We start from the raw sequence: 23,626 nt of genomic DNA, 5'->3' as shown, positions 1-23,626 counted from the left end.
AGCAGAGTTTGGGTTTGGCGGTTGCCAGGAGAACGGTACTTGTCTGGCTGCATTGTGCCAAGTGTAAAATTTGGTGGAGGGGGGATTATGGTGTGGTATATTGTATTTTAATCAGCAGTTGATGCTACTGGTATTTCTACAGGCTACTATAGCAGAAAATCAATTACCTTGCTTAAAGGGCCTATACCATGGATTTTTTTTTATGTAAAATGTTTGATGTACCTTGTAAACAATATTATTATTACAGAACATACCACTGTCTCAACAGTGTAGACAGGTCATGTACACCAATCAGACATAACATTATGACCACCTCCTTGTTTCTATGCTCATTGTCCATTTTATCAGCTTCACTTACTATATAGGTGCACTTTGTAGTTCTACAGTTACAGACTGTAGTCCATGTGTTTCTCTGATACTTTGTTAGGCCCCTTTTACCCTGTTCTTCAGTGGTCAGGACCCCCATGGTCCCTCACAGAGCTCGTATTATTGCAGAAGCTGCTCTGTGAACACGGCGCCCCTCACGATATTCCTTACTCTGATTGACAGTGTCTTGATGAAGTGAACGTAGCTTACTTTTTCCATGTTGGAGACTAACCAGAGCCAGTTTATGAGGAGCCTGGCCACTTCCTTCCCGTACCTGTATACTCCCTTTTATTCTACAGCAAACTAGTTACGGGCAGCAGGAGGCGGGCTTTACTGCAAGAGCGTGATGATTGACGGGCGAGGGGAGCAGCTCATTGGCTGTTCCTGCTCTCTGACGTCATGGGCCTACATGAGGCGTCGTTTTAAACCCCTACTCGGGTTTAAAAGCTCTTAGTAATATAACGGCGCCGTTAAAATGTTTAAGCATTTATAAACTGATTTTGCTCAAGTGCTCCATATCAACCCATTCATGTTGGACTCGCTCGGGAGCGCCCTCTAGCGTTTGAGAAAACCGGAAGACACTGCAGAGCGGGAGTTCTCCTCTGTACAGGTTCCCCGGACTAACTTCGCTTCATCCCAGGCAGTGTTTTAGTGAGTCAGCGCTGCGCAGCGGTCATTTTCTTGTTTACTATGTTTGAAAGGGCAGTGCTGCTTTTAAGTTTTGTGAGTTGTGATCTTTCTGACTACAGCGCTTGTGGATGCCCGCGCATGTGCAGCACTGCCACGCTTGTGTGCGCTGGCTGATCAAGCCCCCCTCCCCCGCCTCTTGTCGACTCGCCGATCTGTAGCCCACATGCACGCATCGTTTTACGTCGTACTAGCAGATCAGCGTGTGTGGCCTGTGATGGACTGTCTAGGGTATTTCATACCCTCTGCCCAATGAGGCTGCAGCAACCCCTCCAACACACACCTACAACCCAGAAGGTTGTGTGTTTTCACTAGAATCAGAGCGGGTCTGTGGCTGAATCTCAAATGGCTCCTTACTCCCTACAAAGTGCGCTGCATAGGCGATGAAATTATGGCTTCTACACCCAAACCGTGCAGTTTATATCGGAGAGGATGTTGTGCAGCTATGACTGAGTATAAATGGCTTTTTTTTCAAACATTTGTTGCATTGTTTGTGTGTAGAAGTCGTTATAAAGTGTTAATTACCTACATACTGCGCACTACATAGGGCGTTAGAAGCCATTTGAGACCGAGCCCGTAATTTGACCATCTGTGTTCAGACTAGAGGCTAAGAGCGCTATCATACACAAAGCCACACGGCGCCACCTGTATGATAACTTGCCAACCGAATAAAAAAGGATTAAAAAATAAAAATAAAAAGAGTGCAAACTGCACTGAAGGACACGCCCACTGCTACAACGATACAGGTCGTGCAGTCTGCGCATGCGCGGGTAAACCGGCGCTGGTCAGGCGGCAGCGGCGCTGCTCGAGTTTCTGCGGCGGAGTTTCTGAGTTTGGGCGACTCGGCGACGGGATGCAGATGTCGAGGTTAGCGCAGAGAGCCAAAGCGCTGTCCACCTGTTTCTCCCAGACGCGGGTAGGCGCTGCGTTGTTTTCAGGCTTAAGGGAGAATAGGCATGCTCTTCGTATCAGCTTGCTAAATTAGCTAAACTAGACAAACTGCAAAGTAAAGCCAAGAAAACGAATGAGCTTCTTGCCTCGGCGGCATATTTCAAATGCAGTGTCCGGCCCCGTGCAGGCGCCCGGCGGCCTGTGGAATTGGGTGAAAGGTCGCTGGCGCTGCTGTTCTCCACCTGGTTTGACCTTTTGCCCAGAGCGGGACTCCCCTAGGTCAACAGTCTGTCCCACCGGGCATTAATATGGCGTATTAATATTTCAAACGTTTTATTATGTTAAATCGGGGAAGACTCGGTGGCCTCAGTCGGATTAGTCTGTTGCGGTTGAGGTGTTTACATGGACGTGTTCCAGTTGAGCTATTAGTCGGATTATTAACGGATTATCAGGCTGCATGTAAACGTGGCCAGTGAAGACTCAGTGAAGACTCAGTGAAGACTCAGCTGAGTTGATCTGAGCATGAAATTCGCTCCTTATTTCTCTTTTAGCGAATGACAGTAAGAAAGGGAGTGTTCACAAACTCCTGTATGCTGCACAGTTTTCACCTTTAACGGACTCAGAGAGACCAGTGATGAGACCTGTTGATGAAGGAGTTAGGACTGTGTACTGCGCTTGCCTTACCGCTGGGAATATGAAGATTGTGACTAGAAAGGAATAAAATATTTCATTCTGTTCCTTCAGTTCATTTCCAGTGTTTAATTTCATTGTCAGTAGTTTACAGTGTGAGACTGAAGAAAACATGAGGGTGAGTTTTAGGGTGAGCTCGCGCTGAGCTCTTGATGAGATGATTTAGGCCAGGGGTGTCTGATCTGAACCTGCAGCCCTTGGTGGATTTCATTCCAGCGGTTCCGCATGATCCAATGCTTGATGCCTGAGAGGAACTGATTAAACTAGTAAGATCATGGGTGCTTCAGCTCGTATCGAGTGAAAACCTGCAGCCATGCCGGATAAAATTGGACACCCCTGATTGAGGCCACCAAACTATCCTGCAAATTATGAGAGTCCTCAGTAAACAGGGGTGAATGAAGCTAAGTGGCTGAACAGGAGAAGTTAAAATAGTTTGTAACCGTTAGTGAGTGGAGGAGCTGCTTGGCTGAGTGAAGTGTTTCTTTCCTGTAAGTGGAGTTCAAGCACTCAAAAATGTAGAATATTTGAAGAAGAAGCTGGTGACTGGTCTGAGAAAGTGTTACCAGCGTTAAAATAATAATTAGGATATTTGATGGCCTAAACCAGCGTATCGGGGGATAAGCAGGAATGTTAAGCCGAGTCTTTATCAACTTCAAATGCTCTGTTCACACCTTGTTTGTTGCAGCTGTTTGGAAATGGCACAGCAGTTCTACGGAAGAGTGATGATGACCGTGCCCCCCAAGCTCGCTTCTTCCCCCCGTTACAGGAGCCGATGCTTCTCCCGGGGACTTTTAAAAACAAGGTGGCCTTCATCACAGGAGGAGGGACAGGACTGGGGAAAGGCATGACCTTCACTCTGTCCTCTCTGGGGGCAGAGTGTGTTATAGCCAGCAGGTCAGTGCTCAGCCAAACTCTTAAAGGGGAATTCCACTGATTTTTCAAAACTGGTGCATAATTCGGTGGTTCAAATGTGGCCATTTGATTGACTATCCAAAATGACCAGTGAACTCGCACATGCGTTCTGAGTTTGTGTAGCCTGTGTAATGTTGGAAATGATGAAATGGTGGTAAATGGTACACTGTGCCTTTCCTCTTTGCATTTACGTATCACTGTTGTCGGAAGAAAACCTCATATCTCTAGAATGGTAACTTTACAGGAGAAGGAAAAGACCTGCTTTGCTTTCAATGGAAGTCAATGGAATCAGAATTTTTTCCGCATCATTTTTGGGCCGTTTCTTTTGGTCCATTCATCATGAAATGTACGGACAATGTAAAGGACAACTGGTACTTCCAAATGAATTAAAGAAAAACTGAAAAATGGCAAAAATTGAGACGAGGTTTTCTTCCGACAGCAGCGATATTCTCGTCTACCGCACTCATTGTGTGGCAGAATGCCTTTGAAAATGCGTTTGACCAGACTGGATTTTCACGTTCATGTTCATCCCAAACTGCCATCATCCCATCAGGCCGGGCCAACAGTGCACTCAGTGTACAAGGCTTCATCAAAAAAAGATTTCAGCTGAAAGGTTTATAGCAGATGAGGTGAAGAAGAGAAAATTAGCCTGTTGTGCTGTTAATGTCTTTATACACAACCCTATAAGAAAGACTGGCTGCCATGTTTTTAGATAAAGCCTTTTGCATTGTGTGCACCTTTTGGTCCTGCCCTGATGTGTTGATTGACAAAGGCATTTAGACCCAGAATGAGCACAGTCATCAATGCAATTTCAAAGAGGATCTTTTAATATTTTTTTTTAAAATAAAGCTATTTGCCTTAGAATGTAAGAGCAGTTGAAGTTCCACCGATCTAGCGTATTGTAATTATACTTTTATTCAAGTTCAAACTTTTAAATTGTGTATTTAAGTTTACTTGTAATCCATTAAGTTCTTACCTTCAGTAAAAACACAAGAACACATTTCCTTAATATTTGAATTTCAAATTTGTTCTGGTTCTTTTTATCAAAGCAACCTGATGGATGTAGAGCCACATACTGGTTCTAAAATATCAAGACTCAGTCTGAAAACATGAAGCTTGTCGATCAGAGGAGTACAGTATGAGAGCTTTAGGATTGTGATCTTCTGGCCATGGACTCAAACCTGAATTTCATCTGAAAGCGAGACCTCTCGTATTATTTTGAATATGCTTTTGCTTTGCGTTGTTTTGGCTCGGTCCATTCCTGGACATTAGCTCTGATCTCTGACTCTTGATTCTGCAGTCGTTTATGCTTGGTGTAAGCTGTACATTTTGTAGTACATGTTGGTTCTTTCCATTCAAGTTCTTCTGCTGTTGTGACACTCCTTGTAATTACAGAAACCTGGATGTTTTGAAGGCAACTGCAGAGGAAATCTCCAGTCAGACTGGCAATAAGGTAACTACAGATGACGTACAAGAATTGGCCCCGGCACCTCTGCCTTCCACGCTGTAGACCAGTATGAGCCCTTTCCAGACATCTAACCCTACCTTCGCCAGCTGCTGTAAAACAATGTCATTTGAATTTCTGGAGAAGAGTGTCTGCCAAATGCCATAGATGTACAATTCCAATGAAGTTCTGGTTCATTTTATCAAAGGGTTGTAGGTGATGAAATCCCTAAATTCCTTGCAATTGCACATTGAGAAACGTTGTTCTTAAACTGTTGAACTATTTGCTCACGCAGTTGTTCACAAAGTGGTGAACCTCGCTCCATCCTTGTTGTGAACGACTGAGCCTTTCAGGGATGCTCCCTTTATACCCAGTCATGACACTCACCTGTTTCCAATTAACCTGCTCACCTGTGGAATGTTCCAAACAGGTGTTTTTTGAGCATTCCTCAACTTTCCCAGTCTTTTGTTGCCCCCGTTCCAACTTCTTCAGAACGTGTTGCAGGCATCAAATTCAAAATGAGTGAATATTTGCAAAAAACAATAAAGTTTGTCCATTTGAACATTAAATATCTTGTATTTGTAGTGTATTCAATTGAATATAGGTTGAAAAGGATTTGCAAATCATCGTATTCTGTTTTTATTTGTTTTTTGCAAGTGGTCATAGTCTGTTTTTATTTATGTTTTGCACAATGTCCCAGCTTCATTGGAATTGGGGTTGTAAATGTATTCCCATAGGCCCAATTATGTTTGTATGTCGTTATGTTCCAAAAACTGCAAGCGCTTAGTTTTACACGAGTGTTTTCCCAACTCCGTTTATACCTTTTAGAATTAAATAGGCTGTTTTTGTTCCTGTATATTTAAGACTGAGAGATGTAAATGAGCCATGTTCTGATTGACTGGCCTGTGTTGAGCCTCATTCAAGAAACACTCCAGGATGAAACGCTCCTCATATCTTCAGGATGAATGGGCAGTGCTAAAGTGCTGTAGGCTGGATAGGCAGATGTGAAAACCCACTGAATTTTTGTATAACATTTTAAAAATGATTAGTTCAAAATGCACTCTTTTTGCAGGTTATGGACTGGAGAGTGAACAATTTTTTAGTTTACAAGTTTTTATTTATTTTTTTTATTTCATACTTTGGCAGTGTTTTACATTCTATATGAATCTCTTCTATTAATAAAGTTGGAGCAAAATTTGTTTTTCCATGATCTGAACCCTTTAAAGCGAAGGTATTCTAAATGTTGTAGATACCTCATTGATGCCTCATACCTAATCGGCTGTTTCTGACTGCGATCAACTTGTAAGATAACTCGTAAAATTAGAGACCCCTGGTGCTGCTGGCATCATGTGTAAAATAGTATCTTTACTGGACAAAAAAATAAATTAAAAAATGAATGTAAGAAAATGTTCAAGTAATCTTCTGCTCATCGAGAAATGTTGATGCAAAGTAAAAGGCAGCTGGCATTTCTAAATTTTATATATAATAAACAAAAGACATACAGGGGTTCGTTTCTATGGAACATAGTAGTGTATCATTTTTGCCCACTGGTGATCCCTGCTGAAGGATGCTTGTGTGTGTTGCAGGTTCACCCTGTGCAGTGTAACGTGAGGGACCCGGACTCTGTAAAGGCTACTGTAGACCAGATGGTCAATGATGTTGGACTCCCTGATGTACGTAGGAACAGTTCTCAGCCACCTGAAAAGCAGTGTTGTGATGCTGTGATGAAGTTGTTGAAGGAAATGCTGATTGTGACATATTGAACATGCATTTCTCAATGACGCCTGAACGCTTATGTGCTCTTTGTCTGTCAGGTGGTGATCAACAATGCAGCAGGAAACTTCATTTCCCCATCTGAAAGGCTCTCAGCCAATGCTTGGAAGGCCATAACAGACACAGTTTTAAACGGCACAGCCTACATCACCCTGGACATTGGGAAGCGCCTCATTGCAGCTCAGAAAGGTGAAAATTACACTAGGCTCCTGTGGTAACTTGTCAACTAAAGGAAACACGAAACACTGATTCCCAGTTTTCACTTTTATCTGAATAGTAAGTAATTAAACATACATACAAGTCGGTCACGTAACATTATAACACTCCTCCCCCACTAAGTTCAGAAATTCCTCCCTTGACTATTAACTTTAAGAAACTGAAAATGAATCTGGTGTTGATTATTTCCATAAACCTATACTGACCATAACACATGAAACAAATTATCTTAGCATACACCTAACAGAACAGAACACGGTATATGCTTTATCACAGAAAAGCAGTAATACTTCAATTAAAAATTCAGTCTATCAGGAGCCTTTCGAGCATGCTGTGATCTGCGCACTGTCTCCTGCGGAATAGCAGTCACCACAGGCGTCTGAGTTTTGGGAGACTCCTGTGCTGCGGTCACCACAGGGGTCTGTTGTGTCTGTGTGTCGGTGTGTGACTGTTCAGTTTCTGCCGGTGGCACAGACACCTCCGTTGGCAATTCCTCTGCCTGAGTGGCTCCTCTGCCGTGTTGACAGTCTCTGGGCCTGTATCATGACGCCACTGCACGTGGTCCTGATGCCTGCGGAACACTCGTCCATCTGTCAGCTTGATGATGTAGGAGACGGGACCATTCTGTGTCAGGATAACCCCAGGAAGCCATTGCTGCTTGGAGTTACTGCAGAAATTCTTCACATAGACATTGTCACCTGGTTTCAGCAGTCTCTCTCTTGCATGAAGATCGTGCCTCTCCTTCGGCTTTTCTTGCTTTCTCGCTACCTTTGCTTTCAGGTCAGGGCGAAGCAGATCCAGCCTTGACTTAGGCCTACGGCCCATCAACATCTCTGCTGGTGTACGTGCAGTGGTGGTCTGAGGTGTGAGGTGGTACTTGGAACAGGAAACATGAGAGTCTAGTACTCAGAGAATCACCTGTCATGCGCTTCAACCCTTCAACCCCAGTCCTTTCGATGCTGGATGGAAAGGAGCTGTGCGAATGTGACGGATCCCATTCTGCTGCATAAAGTAACTGAACAGCTCACTTGGTTGGACCGTTGTCTGTGACTAGGGTGTCAGGTAGACCATGAACTGCAAACACTTGTCTGAGTTTCTCAATGGTTGAGGGAGCTGTTATGTTGCCCATGATATGACATTCTATCCACTTAGAGTGGGCGTCGACCGTGACAAGAAACATCTGGCCCATGAAGGGCCCTGCAAAGTCCAGATGTAATCTAGACCAGGGACGGTCTGGCCACTCCCATGGATGCAAGGAAGCTGGCGGCAACATTTTCTGATTGGCCTGACACTGTAAGAATGATTTTACCTTGTTTTCCAGGTCTAAATCCATTCTCGGCCACCAGACGTAGGATCTTGCGAGACTTTTCATCCTAGACACACCTGGATGTGTCTCATACACTTCCTCCATGATCTGTGAGCGGCCTGGGGGAGGCATGACAACCCTCGTCCCCCAGAAGATGCACCCATCTTGTAAGCTCAGTTCAGTCTTTCTTTTCATATAAGGTCTCAAATCCTCACTCTCGATCACCACAGGCCAGCCTTGTAGCAGGTAAGTCTTTACCTTAGACAGGACAGGTCCATTGCTTGACCTGAGATGCAGTCACTGGTGTTTCCGACAACCTCTCTAACAAAAAGACAGTCTCTGGAGGCACATAAGTGGTGACTGGTGTCTCGGGCAATGGCAGGCGACTGAGTGCATCAGCATTTGCATTGTCCTTTCCTGCCCTTTACACTATGGTGTGTTGGTAGGCTGACAATGTTAGTGGCCAACGTTGGATTCGGGCGGAGGCAAGTGGTGGGATGCAACTTGTCTCACCAAACAGACTCCTCAGTGGCTTATGGTCTGTGTGGATTTTGAAGGGACGGCCGTAGAGGTACTGATGGAAGCGCTTAACAGCAAACACAATTGCCAGACCTTCCTTGTCTAGCTGCGAGTACTCCTTTTCCGCAGCTGTCAACATGCATGAAGCAAAGCCAATAGGCTTCTCTGATCCATCTTCCATCACGTGGGATAGCACTGCCCCTACACCATACGGTGAGGTATCACATGCGAGGGTCACCTCTTTGTCTGGATCGAAATGCACAAGCAGTTTTGCTGACTGGAGCAGTTCTTTCACTTCCTTGAACGCTTTTTCTTGCTCCTCACACCACCGCCACTTTGTGTCATTGTGCAGTCGTTTGTACAACGGCGCCAAGAGCTTTGAGAGGTCCTGCAGGAATTTGCCGTAGTAATTCACCATTCCAAGAAAGGATCTGAGTTCGGTGACATTCTTGGGGTTCGGGGCTTCCTTGACAGCTCGTACTTTGTCTTCCACTGGGCAGATACCCTCGGCTGTGATTTTGTGTCCCAGGTAAGTGACACTCGGTGCCATGAACACGCATTTGTCCCTTTTTAGTCTGGCCCTAGCCCTGCCTCTGAGAGTCTCTGTAGCACCTGCTCCAAGTTGCTGAGATGCTCAGCCTCTGTAGCACCTGTAATGAGCAGATCATCCAGGTAGCAGGCTACGTGGGGATGCCCTGCAACAGACTGTCCATTGTCCTTTGGAAAATGGCGGGGCTGGACGCCACCAAACACTAGGCAGTTGAATTTGAACAATCCTTTGTGCATGTTGATTGTGACGAACTCCTTGGACTCCTTGGGCAACTGCTGATAGGCGTGGCTCATGTCCAGTTTTTTGAATGACTTGCCCCCAGCCAGGGTTGCAAACAGGTCATCCACCCGTGGCAACGGGTACTCCTCCAGCTTTGAGACCTGGTTCACGGTAAGTTTATAGTCCCCACATATCTGCACTGTTTTGTCAGGTTTCATAACAGGAACAATGGGAGCTGCCCACTTGGAGAACTGGACTGGCTCAATGATGCCCAGGGCCTGTAAGTGCTCCAGCTCCTCCTCCACTTTCTGTTTCATGGCATAGGGTACCACTCTGGACTTGTAGAAACGTGGTGTGGCATTGGGGTCAATGTGGAGTTTCACTGTCATTCCCTTGAGTGTGCCCAGCTCGTCTCTGAACACCTCACTGTATCGCTGCAGAACGTCCTCTGTTGTGCCTGTGTACTTCACCTCATGCTAGTTCAGCTTGATTTTTCTGAGCCAGTCACGGCCCAAAAGACTGGGTCCACTACCCTTGGCCACCACTAGTCAGCTGTTGGATTTCCCACTGCGGGGCTCACCTTTAGCACTCCAAGGTGGGGAATGGGCTGACCGGTGTATGTCCTTAGCAGGAGCTTTGATGGAGTCAGGGGCGGTGGGTTGGACCTCCAGGTCCTCTTGTAGGTCTCCTCGCTGATGACTGACGCTGTCGCTCCTGAATCGATCTCAAACTTGACACCCTGTCTGTGCACAGTGACTGTGGCATAGTATGGCATAGGCGGTTCCTCATCAGTGTCCACTGCAAACATGTAAAAAAAAACATGTAGCCTCTTCACTTGCTTCCTCTACATGGTGTGTGTGGCAGCCTGATTTTGCTTTCCTTTCCCTTTCTCAGTCTTTTTGTTTTTAGCACCTCTGCACTTCTTTTCTAAGTGTCCTTTTTTCTTGCAACCATGGCCGACAGCATCCTTGAATTTGCATTCGTTTGCATAGTGTGCCCCTCCACACCGAAAGCATTCAACTGGCTTGCCAGCTCTCGAACTGTCTTTCTTTACATGATGCACTGCCACAGGTTGTGCTCCAGCATGCCCTTTTTGGATGTCTTTAGCATTGCTAGCAGCCGTTTCCATGCCCTGAGAAATCTCTAACGCTTTTTTGAAAGTCAATGTTGGTGCTGTCTCACTCAGCAAGCGGCACTGAATCGCATCCTCATTTATGCTGCATACAAGTCTGTCATGTAGCATGTCGTCTAGCACTGCTCCGAATTCACAGTGCTCTGACAGCTGTCGAAGCTCTGCAATGAAGTTAGCCACTGACTGACCTGACTTTCTGAAGTGACTGTGGAACTTGAAACGCTGAACAATGACAGACGGCTTCGGATTGTGGTGGTCACCTACGAGTTTGACTAAGTCTGCATATGGAATTTCACCTGGTTTCCAATCAATCTACACAAGGCTGGATGCACTGACATTAGTACCCATACATTCCAATGGTCATCGGGCGCCACCTATTGGTAATAATTAATATTGCTTATTTTTACAGCATTATAACAGCTCCTTTCTCCAGTAACCTGATTCAGCACGACAAGCTGTTTGTAACATCTCGCAGAAGCCTGCTAAAACCAGAGAAAATCATTAACTTGCTAACTTCGTTCTTGGATGGTTTGGTTGTTGTGGTTTTTACTGTAATTAAGGTTTAGTATGTTGCATGTTTACAGCCTTTTTAATTTTAACTTCTAAATTAAAAAATGTAGAAGAGATTTTGTTCTGTAACTAGTTTACACTAATTTATTTGCATTCTTATTTATTTAACAGTAGGCAAGGGCCATGCAATAAACTCCTCATGAGGTTAATACAGTTTTTCCACACAGACTCTCCACTGTAACAAGAATACTTATGTACTGGGTTGGGAAACACTGATCTACATAAAATAACATAATTGATTATTTTAATTGTAGTCCTAATATTATGTATTAATAGTTGTGCTTTGTGAATTGCTTTCGCACTGTCGGTAACTCTAGGGGAGCAGTTTAGAAAGAAGTTAGTTGTGTGAAAGCAAAAGGCTGCTTCACTGCTAGTTTTAAAATTTATTTTAGGTTGGTTGGGCAAGATAAAGCTAGGGGCCAGGTCTCCAGGCTAAGCCTGGTCTTGGACTAAATTGCAGAATGCGTGGTGAATCACCACTGGAAATTCCTTTTAATTTGGGTTTAGGCTTAATCTGGCTGTGAAAAACTTGCTCTATATGATGCGCATGAATAATTGGCTCACTAATTAACAATATGAGGTGGCCGTGAAGATTAGAGAAGGACTTACAGTGCAGATAAATGCTTAGTTGTGAAGTTTGTTTTTTTTAAATTTTTTTATTTTTTGTAATGATTAACTGATGATTAAATGATGAACATCAAAAAATGATTGCAAACTGCAAGTATTTCTTTTTTATTTATTTATTTTTTTAGGAAATCTTAGAAGCCCAATTTATACAGACCTCAATTCCAAAGAGGTGGAGACAGTGTGTGAAATGCTAATATGAACAGCAAGCAGTGACGGGTAATTTCCATAACATATTTGATGTTTAAATTTATGAACTTTTTGTGAATATATGCTCATTCAGATTTTGTACTTGCAACACATTTCAGATGAGCTTGAGCCCACAGAACTCTGCAGCGTTTCTGGATGCCTCCAGATGACTTCCTCTGAGCGTAGTACCATCTTAATTTGCTTCACTGGGTGCATCGATAAATTGTGCTTGACTAGGCCTTTTGAAATGTGTGTCTGGTGTCGTTTTCAGAATGACCGTATCTTTCTGTCTTTGTTTGCATTTGCATTGCTAATTGTTTTTGGGGTCCTCAGTAACGTGGCATTTAGCAAAGAATACCCTCCATGTTGGCGGTCCAACAAACCCAAAATACATGTTTACAACAGCCAGACCACTAGATGGCAGTAAGTGCTCAGGTTGCAGTGCTGTAGTGTTAAACACATCTTCAGTTTGTTAACCTCTTAATTCTAAGCTTGTTCAGTTAATAGTCTTAAGACTTATTTCAATAACTACTGTGAATGAATCCCTTACTTTTGTGAAACCACTGTGTAAAGTATGTAGTTATGAGAGCGAGGAACTGAAGTCTGGACCGGCCAACAGGTCCTTAGAGTTTAAGGGATTAACTGGAGTTTAAACTAGGAACCAGATTTTGTATTTTTGAAACAATGCATTATTCTATTGTTATATTAATCAAGCACCGTAAACCTCAGTATTGTTAATATGTGGCTGAAGTGGTGAATGCAGCTTTTGAAAAGTGAGGGAGGGCTGTGTGGCTTTTTTTGTTTGTTTTTTTGCTAATACCCAAGAAAGCCCCAAAGCATTCCATTAAATATCTGTGGGATTTTTTTTATTTTTAATTCATAATGAGCACTTCTTAGATGCTGATGTCCCACTTCTTTTGATTATTTTAAACTTTTTCTGTCCTGCGGACATGGTAATTACAGGAGATGCAGTCCTGGCTATGTGCATATGACATGAATGGAGGCCTTTTTTCTGTTTGCACAGTTGAGTTTTGTGTGTCTAACTGAAACAGGAAATTGTAAAAGGCTTCCAGTGATGCGAAGATGGACTTACTTGGACTGTTTGATGCGATTTTTATGGCGTTCAGTCTTTAAGTGCTCTTAAGTTAGTCTTTTTTTTTTTTTTGGATGGAGTGCTAATATTTGGTCATTGGTGTTTTTCAGGTGCAGCATTTCTGTGTATCACCACAATCTATGCTGACAGCGGCTCTGGTTTTGTGATGCCCAGTGCATCTGCCAAGGCAGGAGTTGAGGCTTTGTGCAAGTAGGTGAACAAGCTGAGTTAAAGCACAAATCATTTTTGCCAAATGACCTGTAACAATCCAAAACTATATTGATGAAGAATATTCACTGAATTCCTAGTTTATTTAATCTACCTTGTAGCTACACTCCGTGGCCAATATTATAAAAAGCCACTTAGGTGGCCATATAGGTGAACTTTGTAGACTGTTATGCAGAATTTATCACCCACCCTCTCCCTCATCCAGTAGTGGAAAGAGACCACCATAGGCCAATCACCGACCAAATATTATGGGGATCGTGGGCCATTCACCTGGCATGGCACTGACATGGCAGTGTGAGAATTGACCCATTGAATAGACAAAATATCTAACAAGCAGTCTAAAGGATGCATGCCATAAATTCTACGCTAGCTGTACCATAGTGCACAGTAAAAAATGTATGCGTACAGCTTTCTTCACCAATGTGTACATTTTATGAATGTGCCTTGGAAAGTAGGACAACTGTCTTAGTCAGACTATGTATCATAAGTTTTTTCTCAGGGGAAAGGTTTATTTGTATGTTTTCATAAACTTTTTTTTAAACAGAACAGTAAAATAAGCGTGAAGTCAGTGCAACATAAAAACTCTACTTGTAAAGAAATGTGGTAGAATTATGTTCCCTGACTATGTCCTGAACAAGTACCTCAGTGATAGCTTAGTAGAGTGTAGGTAAAAAGTAGTTGCTCGTTTGGTTGATGTTTAAAATGACCACATTATGCCATGTGATGCTTTCTTTAAGAGGTTCTCTGTTCTGTAATAGCAGGATTTGCAGTGTCTGGCGATGCTTGTGTCCATGTCTGAGGTGAAATCTCCACAGGCGGCCAATACTGCACCAGAGGTTCTGCTGAAAAGGGATGAAACTTGTAGAACCTGAGCTGATCCACCAAGTCAGAGTCTGGTTCTTGATGAATTGTGGAGGCAATGTAAAATTCAATTATTACGTACACCAACCAAGAGGGCACTTGCACAGTCTGTGGGTGAGAAAGCAAGGCCTCAAGAACCCTTTAGGGTCTCTGTGTGTGTGCCTGAGTGACATGTTGGTGGGTGTTGTCCTGAACTCTCAGTGGATCAGATACAGTAGAGCTGCTGGAATTGGAAAATACTGTATACTTACTGTCTGCTCTATTAGACACACCTGCTTTGTTGTTGATGTAAAAACACCAGCAATATTGACGATGGCTCATCTTTTGGATATTTTTGGTTGGTGGACTAATCTCATTAACCTGTGGTAAGTGGACCTAATAAAATGTCTAGATACAGTTGTATGCCAAATTATGTATTTTATTGGTTTTGGAAGTAAAGAAATGAGCGCACACTGTTTTTTTTTAATAAAAATTAACATTTTTGCAATTGTTAAGGCATAGTTACTTTATATTTAATTAGCTTATAAAATAGGAAGTGCCATGCATGCAAAGGTACCAAGTCTGTGCTTTGGCAAATATTACAGCTTGATGTATCCAGTCTCTCTCTTCCTGAACACTTCTAGTTCTGAGATATTGCATGCAGAGCAATTTTAAGATCTACCCACAGATGTTCAGCAATTAAGTCAGGGGACTGAGCTTTTTCAAAGTATAAAAAGAAAAGTCAGCTTGTGTTTCTTGAAGTAGTTCATGGGTGATTTTGATCATTGTGCTGTTGTAGAAACCAGACACTTTTCAGCTTCAGTTGCTTGACTGATTGTGTAACACTTTCTTTCAGAGTAAGCTGATACTTAGCAGAATTTACTCCTCCATCTGCGCGACTGGCTGCTGCATAACCGCAAAGCTCATTCTTCAGCTGTGTCTCTTGAAGCTATTTTGTCGTTGTCAGTGATCCGTTTTCTCACTGTAATGTGGTATCATTAGGAAAATCAATAGTGAGTGTTCTATTTTTGTCTTTGCAGGCATGTATGAAATGAGAGTATGTTTCTCAGACTCAGAGACATGGGGCCGCCAAAGTTCTGTTGCAGACCCGTTGGTTGTGGTCTGTGCAGGCAAGTTGCAGGTTGAGTAAAGCAGCCTTTGTTCTCTCAGTTTGAGTAGAATTTTTTTGCCTGCTGCTGTGGCATTGAATGCCAAACTGGAATCAACAAAAGCCTCCTTGCATGCTCCTGCTCATACCGTCAGTGTTCTGGAGCCGTGTGACGTCCTGTGGCGGCTGCACCTTCACTTGGCCCTTCAGCCGGTTTGAAATAGAGCAGAGTTGTGCAGAGTTCAAGGATTTTTTTTGGTGTACATCACTGAGAGCTTCATCAATTCATTTGGAAGTCACTTTTCATGTCAGTGTTGTTGCAGCCTCATTAAGTGTCATGCTGTAGTGGTTAATTACTGTAATTGAGAGCAGAAATGTTTAAAATGTTGAATTAAAATACAGTGATTAATTACTTTTTTTTTTTTTTTTTAACTTCCTGCAAGGGAAACTGAGCCTTGGTATTTTCTGCTTTACAATAAAGAAGATCTGCAAGTCAAATGCTAAAGAGGAAACCATTCAGAGTAGTTTGATGTAAAGTGCTCCGTTTTGAGTTGTAATTGTCCATAGTGGTGGTGATGGCAACCAGACATCCTAAGTGCCTCTAAATGCTCACAGGAAGTTATTATATGAATGGCTTATGAATAAAGTGCCTGATGCCTGAAGCATTGTTTTGCGACGGTTTTGAGAGAAGATTTTGGGCTAAATTTTTATTTATTTATTTATTTATTTTTAAAGCCATGGTTCATGGTGCAGTACATGCAGGGTGTTTATAAGAATAAAAGGAACAAAATAATTCTCAAAAAAGTTTAGATTCTGCGGGACTACAAAAGAGTTGATTTAAGTCTGTGGTCTTCAAATATGGACACAATATACTAATCAGCTATTCCTATAATGCCCATTGTGTTATGAATTTTTTTGGCAAATAATTTGTGTTTTACTAACATTACTTTATGAAGTGGTCATGTTTTTTTTCTGGAATAAACTTTCTGATTTTACTGGGCCAGTTAAGACTACTACTGTTTTATTATCTGAGTACTGTGCATAGCGGTAGCAGATGCATTGTATGGCCAAAAGTATGTGGACACCTGGCCATCATTCTGAGCTTTTTGGACAGCCCATTGTAAAACAGTGTATTAATCTGGAGTTCACTGATATTTTGTCGTGTGTCTGTAGGAATTTTCAGTCAAAAGAGCATTTGTGAGGTCAGGCACTAATCTTGGACAAGAAGGCCTGGTTTGCAGTCAGTATTCCAGTTAATTCCTAAGGTGTTTTGTGGGGTTGGGGTCGGGGCTCTGTTCTTCCACATCAAACTCTTTTAAATCATGTCTTTATGGACCCCACTTTGTACACATGGGTACATGCTGGAACAGGAAAATGCCTTCCCCAAACATGACCCAAATTAGGAGGCATAGAATTGTCTAGCATGTCTTTGTATGTTGTAGCATTAACATAACCCTTTACACTTCACTAGAAATGGGTAGTGTTCTCAAGTAATCTGCCAAAACCAGACTTGTTTCAGTCTCGCAGATATGAATTGTTATTTATCACTCCGGAGAACACATTTCCATTAGAGTCCAGTAGCAGTGTGCTTTACACCACTACAGCCTACGCTTGGCATTGTGGATAGTGATCTTAAGCTTGTTTCCAGCTGCTTTACCATGGAAACCCATTTCGTGAAGCTTGGTTCTTGTGCTGATGTTGCCTCTAGAGGCAGTTTCGAACTTTACTGTAGTGAGTGATGTAACAAAGGATAGGTGATTTAAAAAAAAAAATTTTTTTTATTATATGCTCCACAAGCCTCAGCAGTGTGGCATACCACTTGGTGGCTGAGCTGTTCCATTTCACAATGGCAGAACTTATAGTTGACTGGGGCAGATCTAGCAGGGCAGCAATTTAGTGAACTGTTCTGTGGAAAAGGGGGCATCCCATGATATTGTCATGTTTAAAGTGACCTGGCTCTTCAGTACAACTCATTTAACTGTCAGTGTTTGTCAATGGCGTTTGCATAGCTGTGTGCTTGACTACACACACCTCTTAGCAGTGTATATGACAATCCTCTGCACTCAATTAGGAGCGGTTTGGCCGTATAGCATATGTAACACACTACTACATTTAATTGTCCTTCTCTTTACAGAAAAGATGACATGACCAGCTTATGACCTGCTATAAATGAACATGCTTCTTGAGTAATGCTGACATGCTCATACTGTATTGGTCATTGTACTGTATGTAAGCTCCCATTTTACCTAATGTAATTCCTTCTACAGGAAATTGCTTACTCAAAACATTGACCCATCAGAGACCTTTATAAAAAAGCTTTCTCGTGGAGTAATTGTGCAGCAGTTCCCTTCGTTTTCCTGCTGTTATCTTCAGACGCTATCGAGCAAATATGTTGTTTTTGATTGGGCTGTCTTTCCTGGGGATTGAATCCCATGAGTTGAGAGGGCCTATTGGATCCGTTTACCTTGGACTGACCCCCAAAAGCAGCCGGATAAAAATTTGTTTCCTTCACACCCTCTGTGTATCTTGTCTCTCTCGTCATTGTGGTCTAACAATAATGGGAAAGTGAATGGTGTCTTGGAGATAATGGCAGCCAGAAGGGGGAGTGTGTGTTTGTGAATGACAGAGACTGAAGACAGATTGTAATTCTGGCTGATTGTGTTTCGGGTTGTGCCTGTAGGTCTCTGGTAGCAGAGTGGGGGCGGTACGGCTTGAGGTTCAACATTATACAGCCAGGGCCAATCAAAACCAAGGTACTGTATGCATGTTTGAGTGTGATATAATATGCTGTGATGTAGATACAGATGAGGGCTGTACAATGATGTCAGAATCCTGTCTGTATTGGTAGATATTTGTGTGAGAGAGATCATTTTACATTTGACCAATAACAAAAATATTTGATGTCTTGTTCATGTTACTGCATTTCTAATGTCTTTAGGGAGAAAAATAACATTTTATTTCTAATGTTAATCCAAATTAACACACAGCCCCAATTTCTACATTTAGAGAAGTTCATTTATTTAACTCCAATCAAAAGTCTTTAAGTACAAGTTATTTATTTGTTCAAAAGATATTTCTGAGTTGATGAAATATGAAATGATCCACTTGTATAAGGAAGAAAAGTTAATAGGGAGGTGAAAACAGGACTTTCCAGTGTTTAAAAGGTGATGAGAAAATGTGACTCCTAACAACCATGGAAGACCTGATAGACAAACAAAACTGTCCCCATCAAATAAACAGCACTTAAAGCTTTCATCTTTGAGAGAGAGTGAGAGAAAATCAAGCTCCACATTTGCTTTAGACCTGTCTATCCTTTCAGTGTGAGAGGATAACTACACACCGAGTCTGAAAGGATATGGTAGCTTTCAAGAAGCTGTTTCTGAGAAAAGGAAAGGGAAAATTTGCTAATTGAATGAACTAGAGACTAGTAGTGCTGTCATCAGCAAAACCTATTTAAAAACCTATTAAGAAAAACTTTACAGTATTTGATGCCCTCCGTGTGATGAACAGGTGTCTTGCACTCTCACCCTCAGGGTGCCTTCAGCCGCTTGGATCCCACTGGCAAGTTTGAGAAGTTGATGATTGAGAGAATACCAGTGGGTCGCCTGGGCACTGTAGGAGAGATTGCCAACCTAGCTGCCTACCTCTGCAGCGACTATGCCAGCTGGGTGTCGGGTGCGGTGAGTGTCCTCTGACCTTGTGCAGGGGGGGAAAAAAGAGCTGCTGTCTCTTCACTATAGCTCACCTGCTGACTCCCCCTCAGGACCTCTCTGCTTTCAGTGAGCGAGAGAAAAAGAGAGACAAGGGCACAATCATGCCCTCTGATAGGGAACCCAGGGAGCTTGTAGAAGTGAAGGGGACACTTTGATCGTCGGTAATGCATAGCATTGTGCCAACAGCCCTCATTTATCAAAGCTGCATGCAAACCAATTAGGGCTGCATAAATGACCTTTTTTCAAGTATAGTTTTAAGTAAATGAAATGTGGGCGTCAGCAGTGCAAGAACCAAGTAGTTACGGTTTCCAGTTCAAATGGACTTCATATATCTGTGCTGTTATGAGGGGTTGGGGGGGTCGGGGTCACCATTGGTCCGTTGATTTGATGTTTTCAAAATTTCTACATAGTTCTATCACAGATGTAAACAGGGTCTTTTCATGTGAAACGGTCAACTGTAGAGAAACTTGACTCCTACTTATTTACACTGGTCATAGATATCGTAACATATAGTTCCTACAATAAATATAAACATTTTTTTTGCTATCCGAAACCACCAGAGAACCTACATATGTTGTGTGTGGTTTTTATGTGCAGTGTTGATAATAGGCCTGGGCAATATCTAAAAATAATTAGCATGATATTTTCTGGTTAAAAATAATTGGTATTGTCGGTAATGGTGTCCACAGACTCAAGGCGACTTGTGTGCTAATACCACTCCCTGCCAGAGAAGCTTCAGACTGCAAATGATTTCCAAATCTGTGTCCACATAAAATAAATTAAATAAATATTTTCCATTATAAAGGTGGCGCGCTCTCTCTCTCTCTCTCTCTCTCTCTCTCTCTCTCTCTCTCTCTCTCTCTCTCTCTCTCTCTCTCTCTCTCTCTCTCTCTCTCTCTCTCTCTCTCTCTCTCTCTCTCTTTCTCTTTCTCTCTCTTTCTCTCTCTCTTTCTCTCTCTCTTTCTCTCTCTTTCTCTCTCTTTCTCTCTCTCTATCTCTCTCTCTATCTCTCTCTATCTCTCTCTCTCTCTCTCTCTCTCTCTCTCTATCTCTTTCTCTTTCTCTCTCTCTCTTGAATAATCTCTGAATCATGAATAATCATTTCTTTTCTTGTACCAAAATGTCAATTTGCACCTTTCTTAAAACATCACCATTGACCGTAAGAGACTACATTACCATCTCGCCCAAGCTTAGTTGATAAAGATAGAATATTGGAGAATTTGAAAGTCTTTGGGCACTACTTTGCCATAAAACACCTTGCATGCACCGCACCACCATATATGTTTTTTTAGAAAGTACATTTTAAATGAAAGCTTACCTCAAAACTATTGTGAAACGACGTCTCGGACGATGAGGCGATGTATTCACAACCATTTCGCGTTGACTGGTGGCTTGAACCATTCTGACTGGGTATGCATTCTAGAACAGAGCATCAAACCACTTTGAGTGACTGCATTTTCTGTTGTAATGATACTGCATTTCCCACTTGTTTCATGCATTTCCTGTTTCTCTCTCTCTTTATAGACTATCAAAATAGATGGCGGTGAATACTCGTTTATGGCTGGTGAATTTAATTCACTTAGTTTGGTAAGGATTTCCTGTTAAGCATGCACAGTTTGTAGTGCACATTAAATAAATGCATTGTATCTCACACTGTTTCACTATAATGTTTTTGCTAGGTCACAAAGGAGCAGTGGGATGTGATGGAGGCCATAATCAGACAGACAAAGGGATCCTAATGATCAAACCTAAGGATGGCAGACAGCTGAGTTCACTGCATGTGAGCTAATTTGACATGCAGTTCCAGTGCATGTCAGAAGTGTTCATGTAGCTCTTTCATGTAAATGCAGTTATAATGCATATAATTAAGCGTGCCATAGAATGTCCATCATAAAAAATTCACTTTACATTTGATCACACTTTAGATGCAGTACACAGTGGCAGACCTGAGTTGAGATTTCATTGCCTTTTTGAATAGCATTTTTTATCATGTCACATCAAATTGTTTTCCACATGTTTTCATGCTTAACTTTGTGCCTTTGATAAAAATAGAGGATTTTTAAAAATTAATGTCCAACGTTCTAAGTTTAATTTAGTTTAATGTGACCGGTGAGCTTGAAGACTTACACACAACGTAGTTCCCTTTACTAACCAGATTTTACTTCATGTACATTTTCATGTTCTTTAAACTGAGTAGACCTATTGTTGAAAAAAATAAGTTGCATGGTTAAAAAAATTTAATGACTAGCTTTGTGCTCAGCATTCAGGACCGCTTCTGAACATCCAGTGACTCTAAGAACAAATACGTCATTCGTTTTTAGCTGGTAAAAGGTCTAAGAAATGCCACAGTAAACAAAATGAAACAAAAATCAACTACAGTGCAGAAGTTCAGGACTACTTTCATTTATTTAATCTTGAGTCAAAATGGCCATTAAGTACAAGTCATTTCTCAGGAAAACATGCTGAAAACACATTTAACAGAATCACACAGAGGCCTAAACAAATGAATCATTTTTCAATATTTAATGTTGCAGCTTCTATTCTTTTCAACTTGATTTCAGCTTTTCAAAGAAATCTACAGGGCTATTTTTCCAACCTCTAAAGTTCAGTCTTAGAAGTTGGATGCCTGCTTCTCACAAATCTCAAACACATTCAGTGATGTTGAGGTCTGGACTCTGGGCTGGTCTGTCCATTGTTCTGAGAACGCCAACAGCTACGTTTACATGGCAGGTAAAAGTGGCTCAAATCTGGTCTTCTCAATAAATCAGATTTTTTTAATTTTTATTTTGGCTGTTTATCTTTTAAGTGTGGTCTATATGCAACATTAGTCTGAAAAGATCACGCTCTTAAACTGACGTGCGTAAAAGAACAATGTTTAATGTGGCTTGTCATCCTGAGCTGAGCTGTCATGACCGCTAGCCGCTTCCTGAGGTTTCAGTTTCGTCTTCACCAGCATCACAGGATCGATTTATAAAATTCCAGTGGCTGACAGCTGGGCTCACGGAGGGCACATTATTAGCCACGGCCACTTGTTCGGTTCATGTCCTCGGATTCTTTGTTCTTTGACAATGCAGCCTCGTTCACCATGGGCCAGGTTCAGTCATTGCTTTCGAACTCTCTTCGGACATGTTTGGATACGTGTCTTCTAATTATTTTTTGTGCAGAAACCTCAGCCTCAGTGTTTGAGTCTCAGCGGTGTGAAATTATGACGAATGTTTAGTTGTATTGACATAAAAGTCGCATGAATTCCGATTTGATGCGCTTAGCCAGATGAAAGTGTTTGTTTCTGTTCACACTGCCACACAGATAACACACTGCTCAAAGATTAAAGCTTTGAGTCCCATTTTCTCTGCATCTTTCTAAAGTCTGTTTTAGGAAATTGTTCTGGACAGGTGTTCTCACCTCGGTGAGAAGTTACATAAAGGATTTTTGAAGTGACGGTGTCATTCAGCAGGGTGCATTCACCGTCTTGCGTTCCTTCCCTTTTAACAGTGAACAGCTGATTGTGATGGTTTAGAATAGAGAGGTGGGGAAAGAGCCATTAAACTCAACACAAATGCATTTTTAGGTCATTAACCTCAAAATGGAACCATCCAAGCAACGTGGGGCTCGGACAGAGTCCTGTTTGTTTTTTTGCAGTCTGTTCCACACAGTCTGTTCTGATTGCTGCACACTGTCATAGGTCTTTGGATTTTCTTTCCATCAGCTGAAAACCACCCTGAGAACTGCAGCACCTTGCAGGGAGCCTTCGAGATAAGGCACCTCAGTACCATTCACAACTTCAAGAGGTCAGCAGCTCAATTATAAGATAAGATCAAGAAGTGTTTTTGCTCTAAATTATACAGACACAAATTGCATCTCCAGTGTGGATCTTGCCGTTTATCAGAATCCTTCCAGAAAGTCCTGCGATGTGGATAAATCAGTTTTTCAGATGCTAGTAAAATCCTAATCTAAATGGGAAGATGTATCAGATTAACTATGAAGAGCTGCAATCATCGGTTTGCCCAGCATTGTAACTCTAATGATAAGCTGTATGTATATAGCACTTTTCATGGATATAAGGCAGCTGAAAGTGCCTCACAGGAGGTAAAAAAAAATAGAATCTTAATATACACGGGACTGTGCAAAAGTCAGAGACCCATCAAACTGTCTATTAAGTACAAGTTAGTAATTTCCACAATTTCATATGTTTCACGATATTCCAATAGAAATAAGATACAAAACTATCCACTTACATAAGGAAGGGGTCTGTGCCTTCAGTGTATGGTGGTAGTGGAGGAAACCGAGGGAGGGAGGGAACTCAAGCTGGAGTTCTGGGCTGCTTCTCTTGGAGCTTGAACTCTAAGCTGTGGTAAGACTGACAGAACTGAGGAACAGGGACTAGACGGAGTGGGGGGAGGGGAGGGGGGGGTTACAAAAATGTTTTTATAGTAAACGGTAGAAATGGGAATTTATAGGGTGCTAGATTGGAAGGAGGGGAATGGTGTTGCTGACATTGTTTCCCTTAAACAGACACTACTCAGCTGCCTTACAATTATTTTCTCATTTGTGTCTAG

At 42.2% G+C, this 23,626-nt stretch overlaps 1 protein-coding gene across 2 annotated transcripts; it reads left to right on the top strand.

Moving 5' to 3' along the window:
• The first annotated feature begins 1,827 nt into the window (after positions 1 to 1,827).
• decr1 (2,4-dienoyl CoA reductase 1, mitochondrial) lies at positions 1,828 to 21,136 on the top strand. Of its 2 annotated transcripts, none has more exons than XM_017714396.2 (10): positions 1,828 to 1,920; positions 3,320 to 3,528; positions 4,942 to 4,999; positions 6,577 to 6,663; positions 6,805 to 6,952; positions 13,292 to 13,391; positions 18,038 to 18,110; positions 18,891 to 19,037; positions 20,595 to 20,657; positions 20,750 to 21,136. In XM_017714396.2, the coding sequence occupies exons 2-10, from the start codon at positions 3,407 to 3,409 to the stop codon at positions 20,807 to 20,809; spliced, it is 858 nt and encodes a 285-aa protein (XP_017569885.1). In that variant the 5' UTR covers positions 1,828 to 1,920; positions 3,320 to 3,406; the 3' UTR covers positions 20,810 to 21,136. The 2 variants fall into 2 exon arrangements, with proteins under 2 accessions (XP_017569885.1, XP_017569884.1); XM_017714395.2 differs by having other exon boundaries at positions 1,829 to 1,969.
• Positions 21,137 to 23,626: the final 2,490 nt, after the last annotated feature.

The sequence above is a fragment of the Pygocentrus nattereri genome, chromosome 3, assembly GCF_015220715.1.
Source record: "Pygocentrus nattereri isolate fPygNat1 chromosome 3, fPygNat1.pri, whole genome shotgun sequence".
NCBI lineage: Eukaryota > Metazoa > Chordata > Actinopteri > Characiformes > Serrasalmidae > Pygocentrus > Pygocentrus nattereri.
Note: the sequence above shows the minus strand (reverse complement) of the source record. Positions and strands in the feature narration are given on the sequence as shown.

What these genes read in the sequence shown, in the direction of transcription:
- decr1 (XM_017714395.2), top strand. Translation starts at nt 1,907, where the DNA reads ATGCAGATGTCGAGGTTAGCGCAGAGAGCCAAAGCGCTGTCCACCTGT. An exon ending in CCAGTCAGACTGGCAATAAG is followed by an intron (nt 5,000 to 6,576) that starts GTAACTACAGAT and finishes TGTGTGTTGCAG; the next exon opens with GTTCACCCTGTGCAGTGTAA. An exon ending in GGAGTTGAGGCTTTGTGCAA is followed by an intron (nt 13,392 to 18,037) that starts GTAGGTGAACAA and finishes TTGTGCCTGTAG; the next exon opens with GTCTCTGGTAGCAGAGTGGG.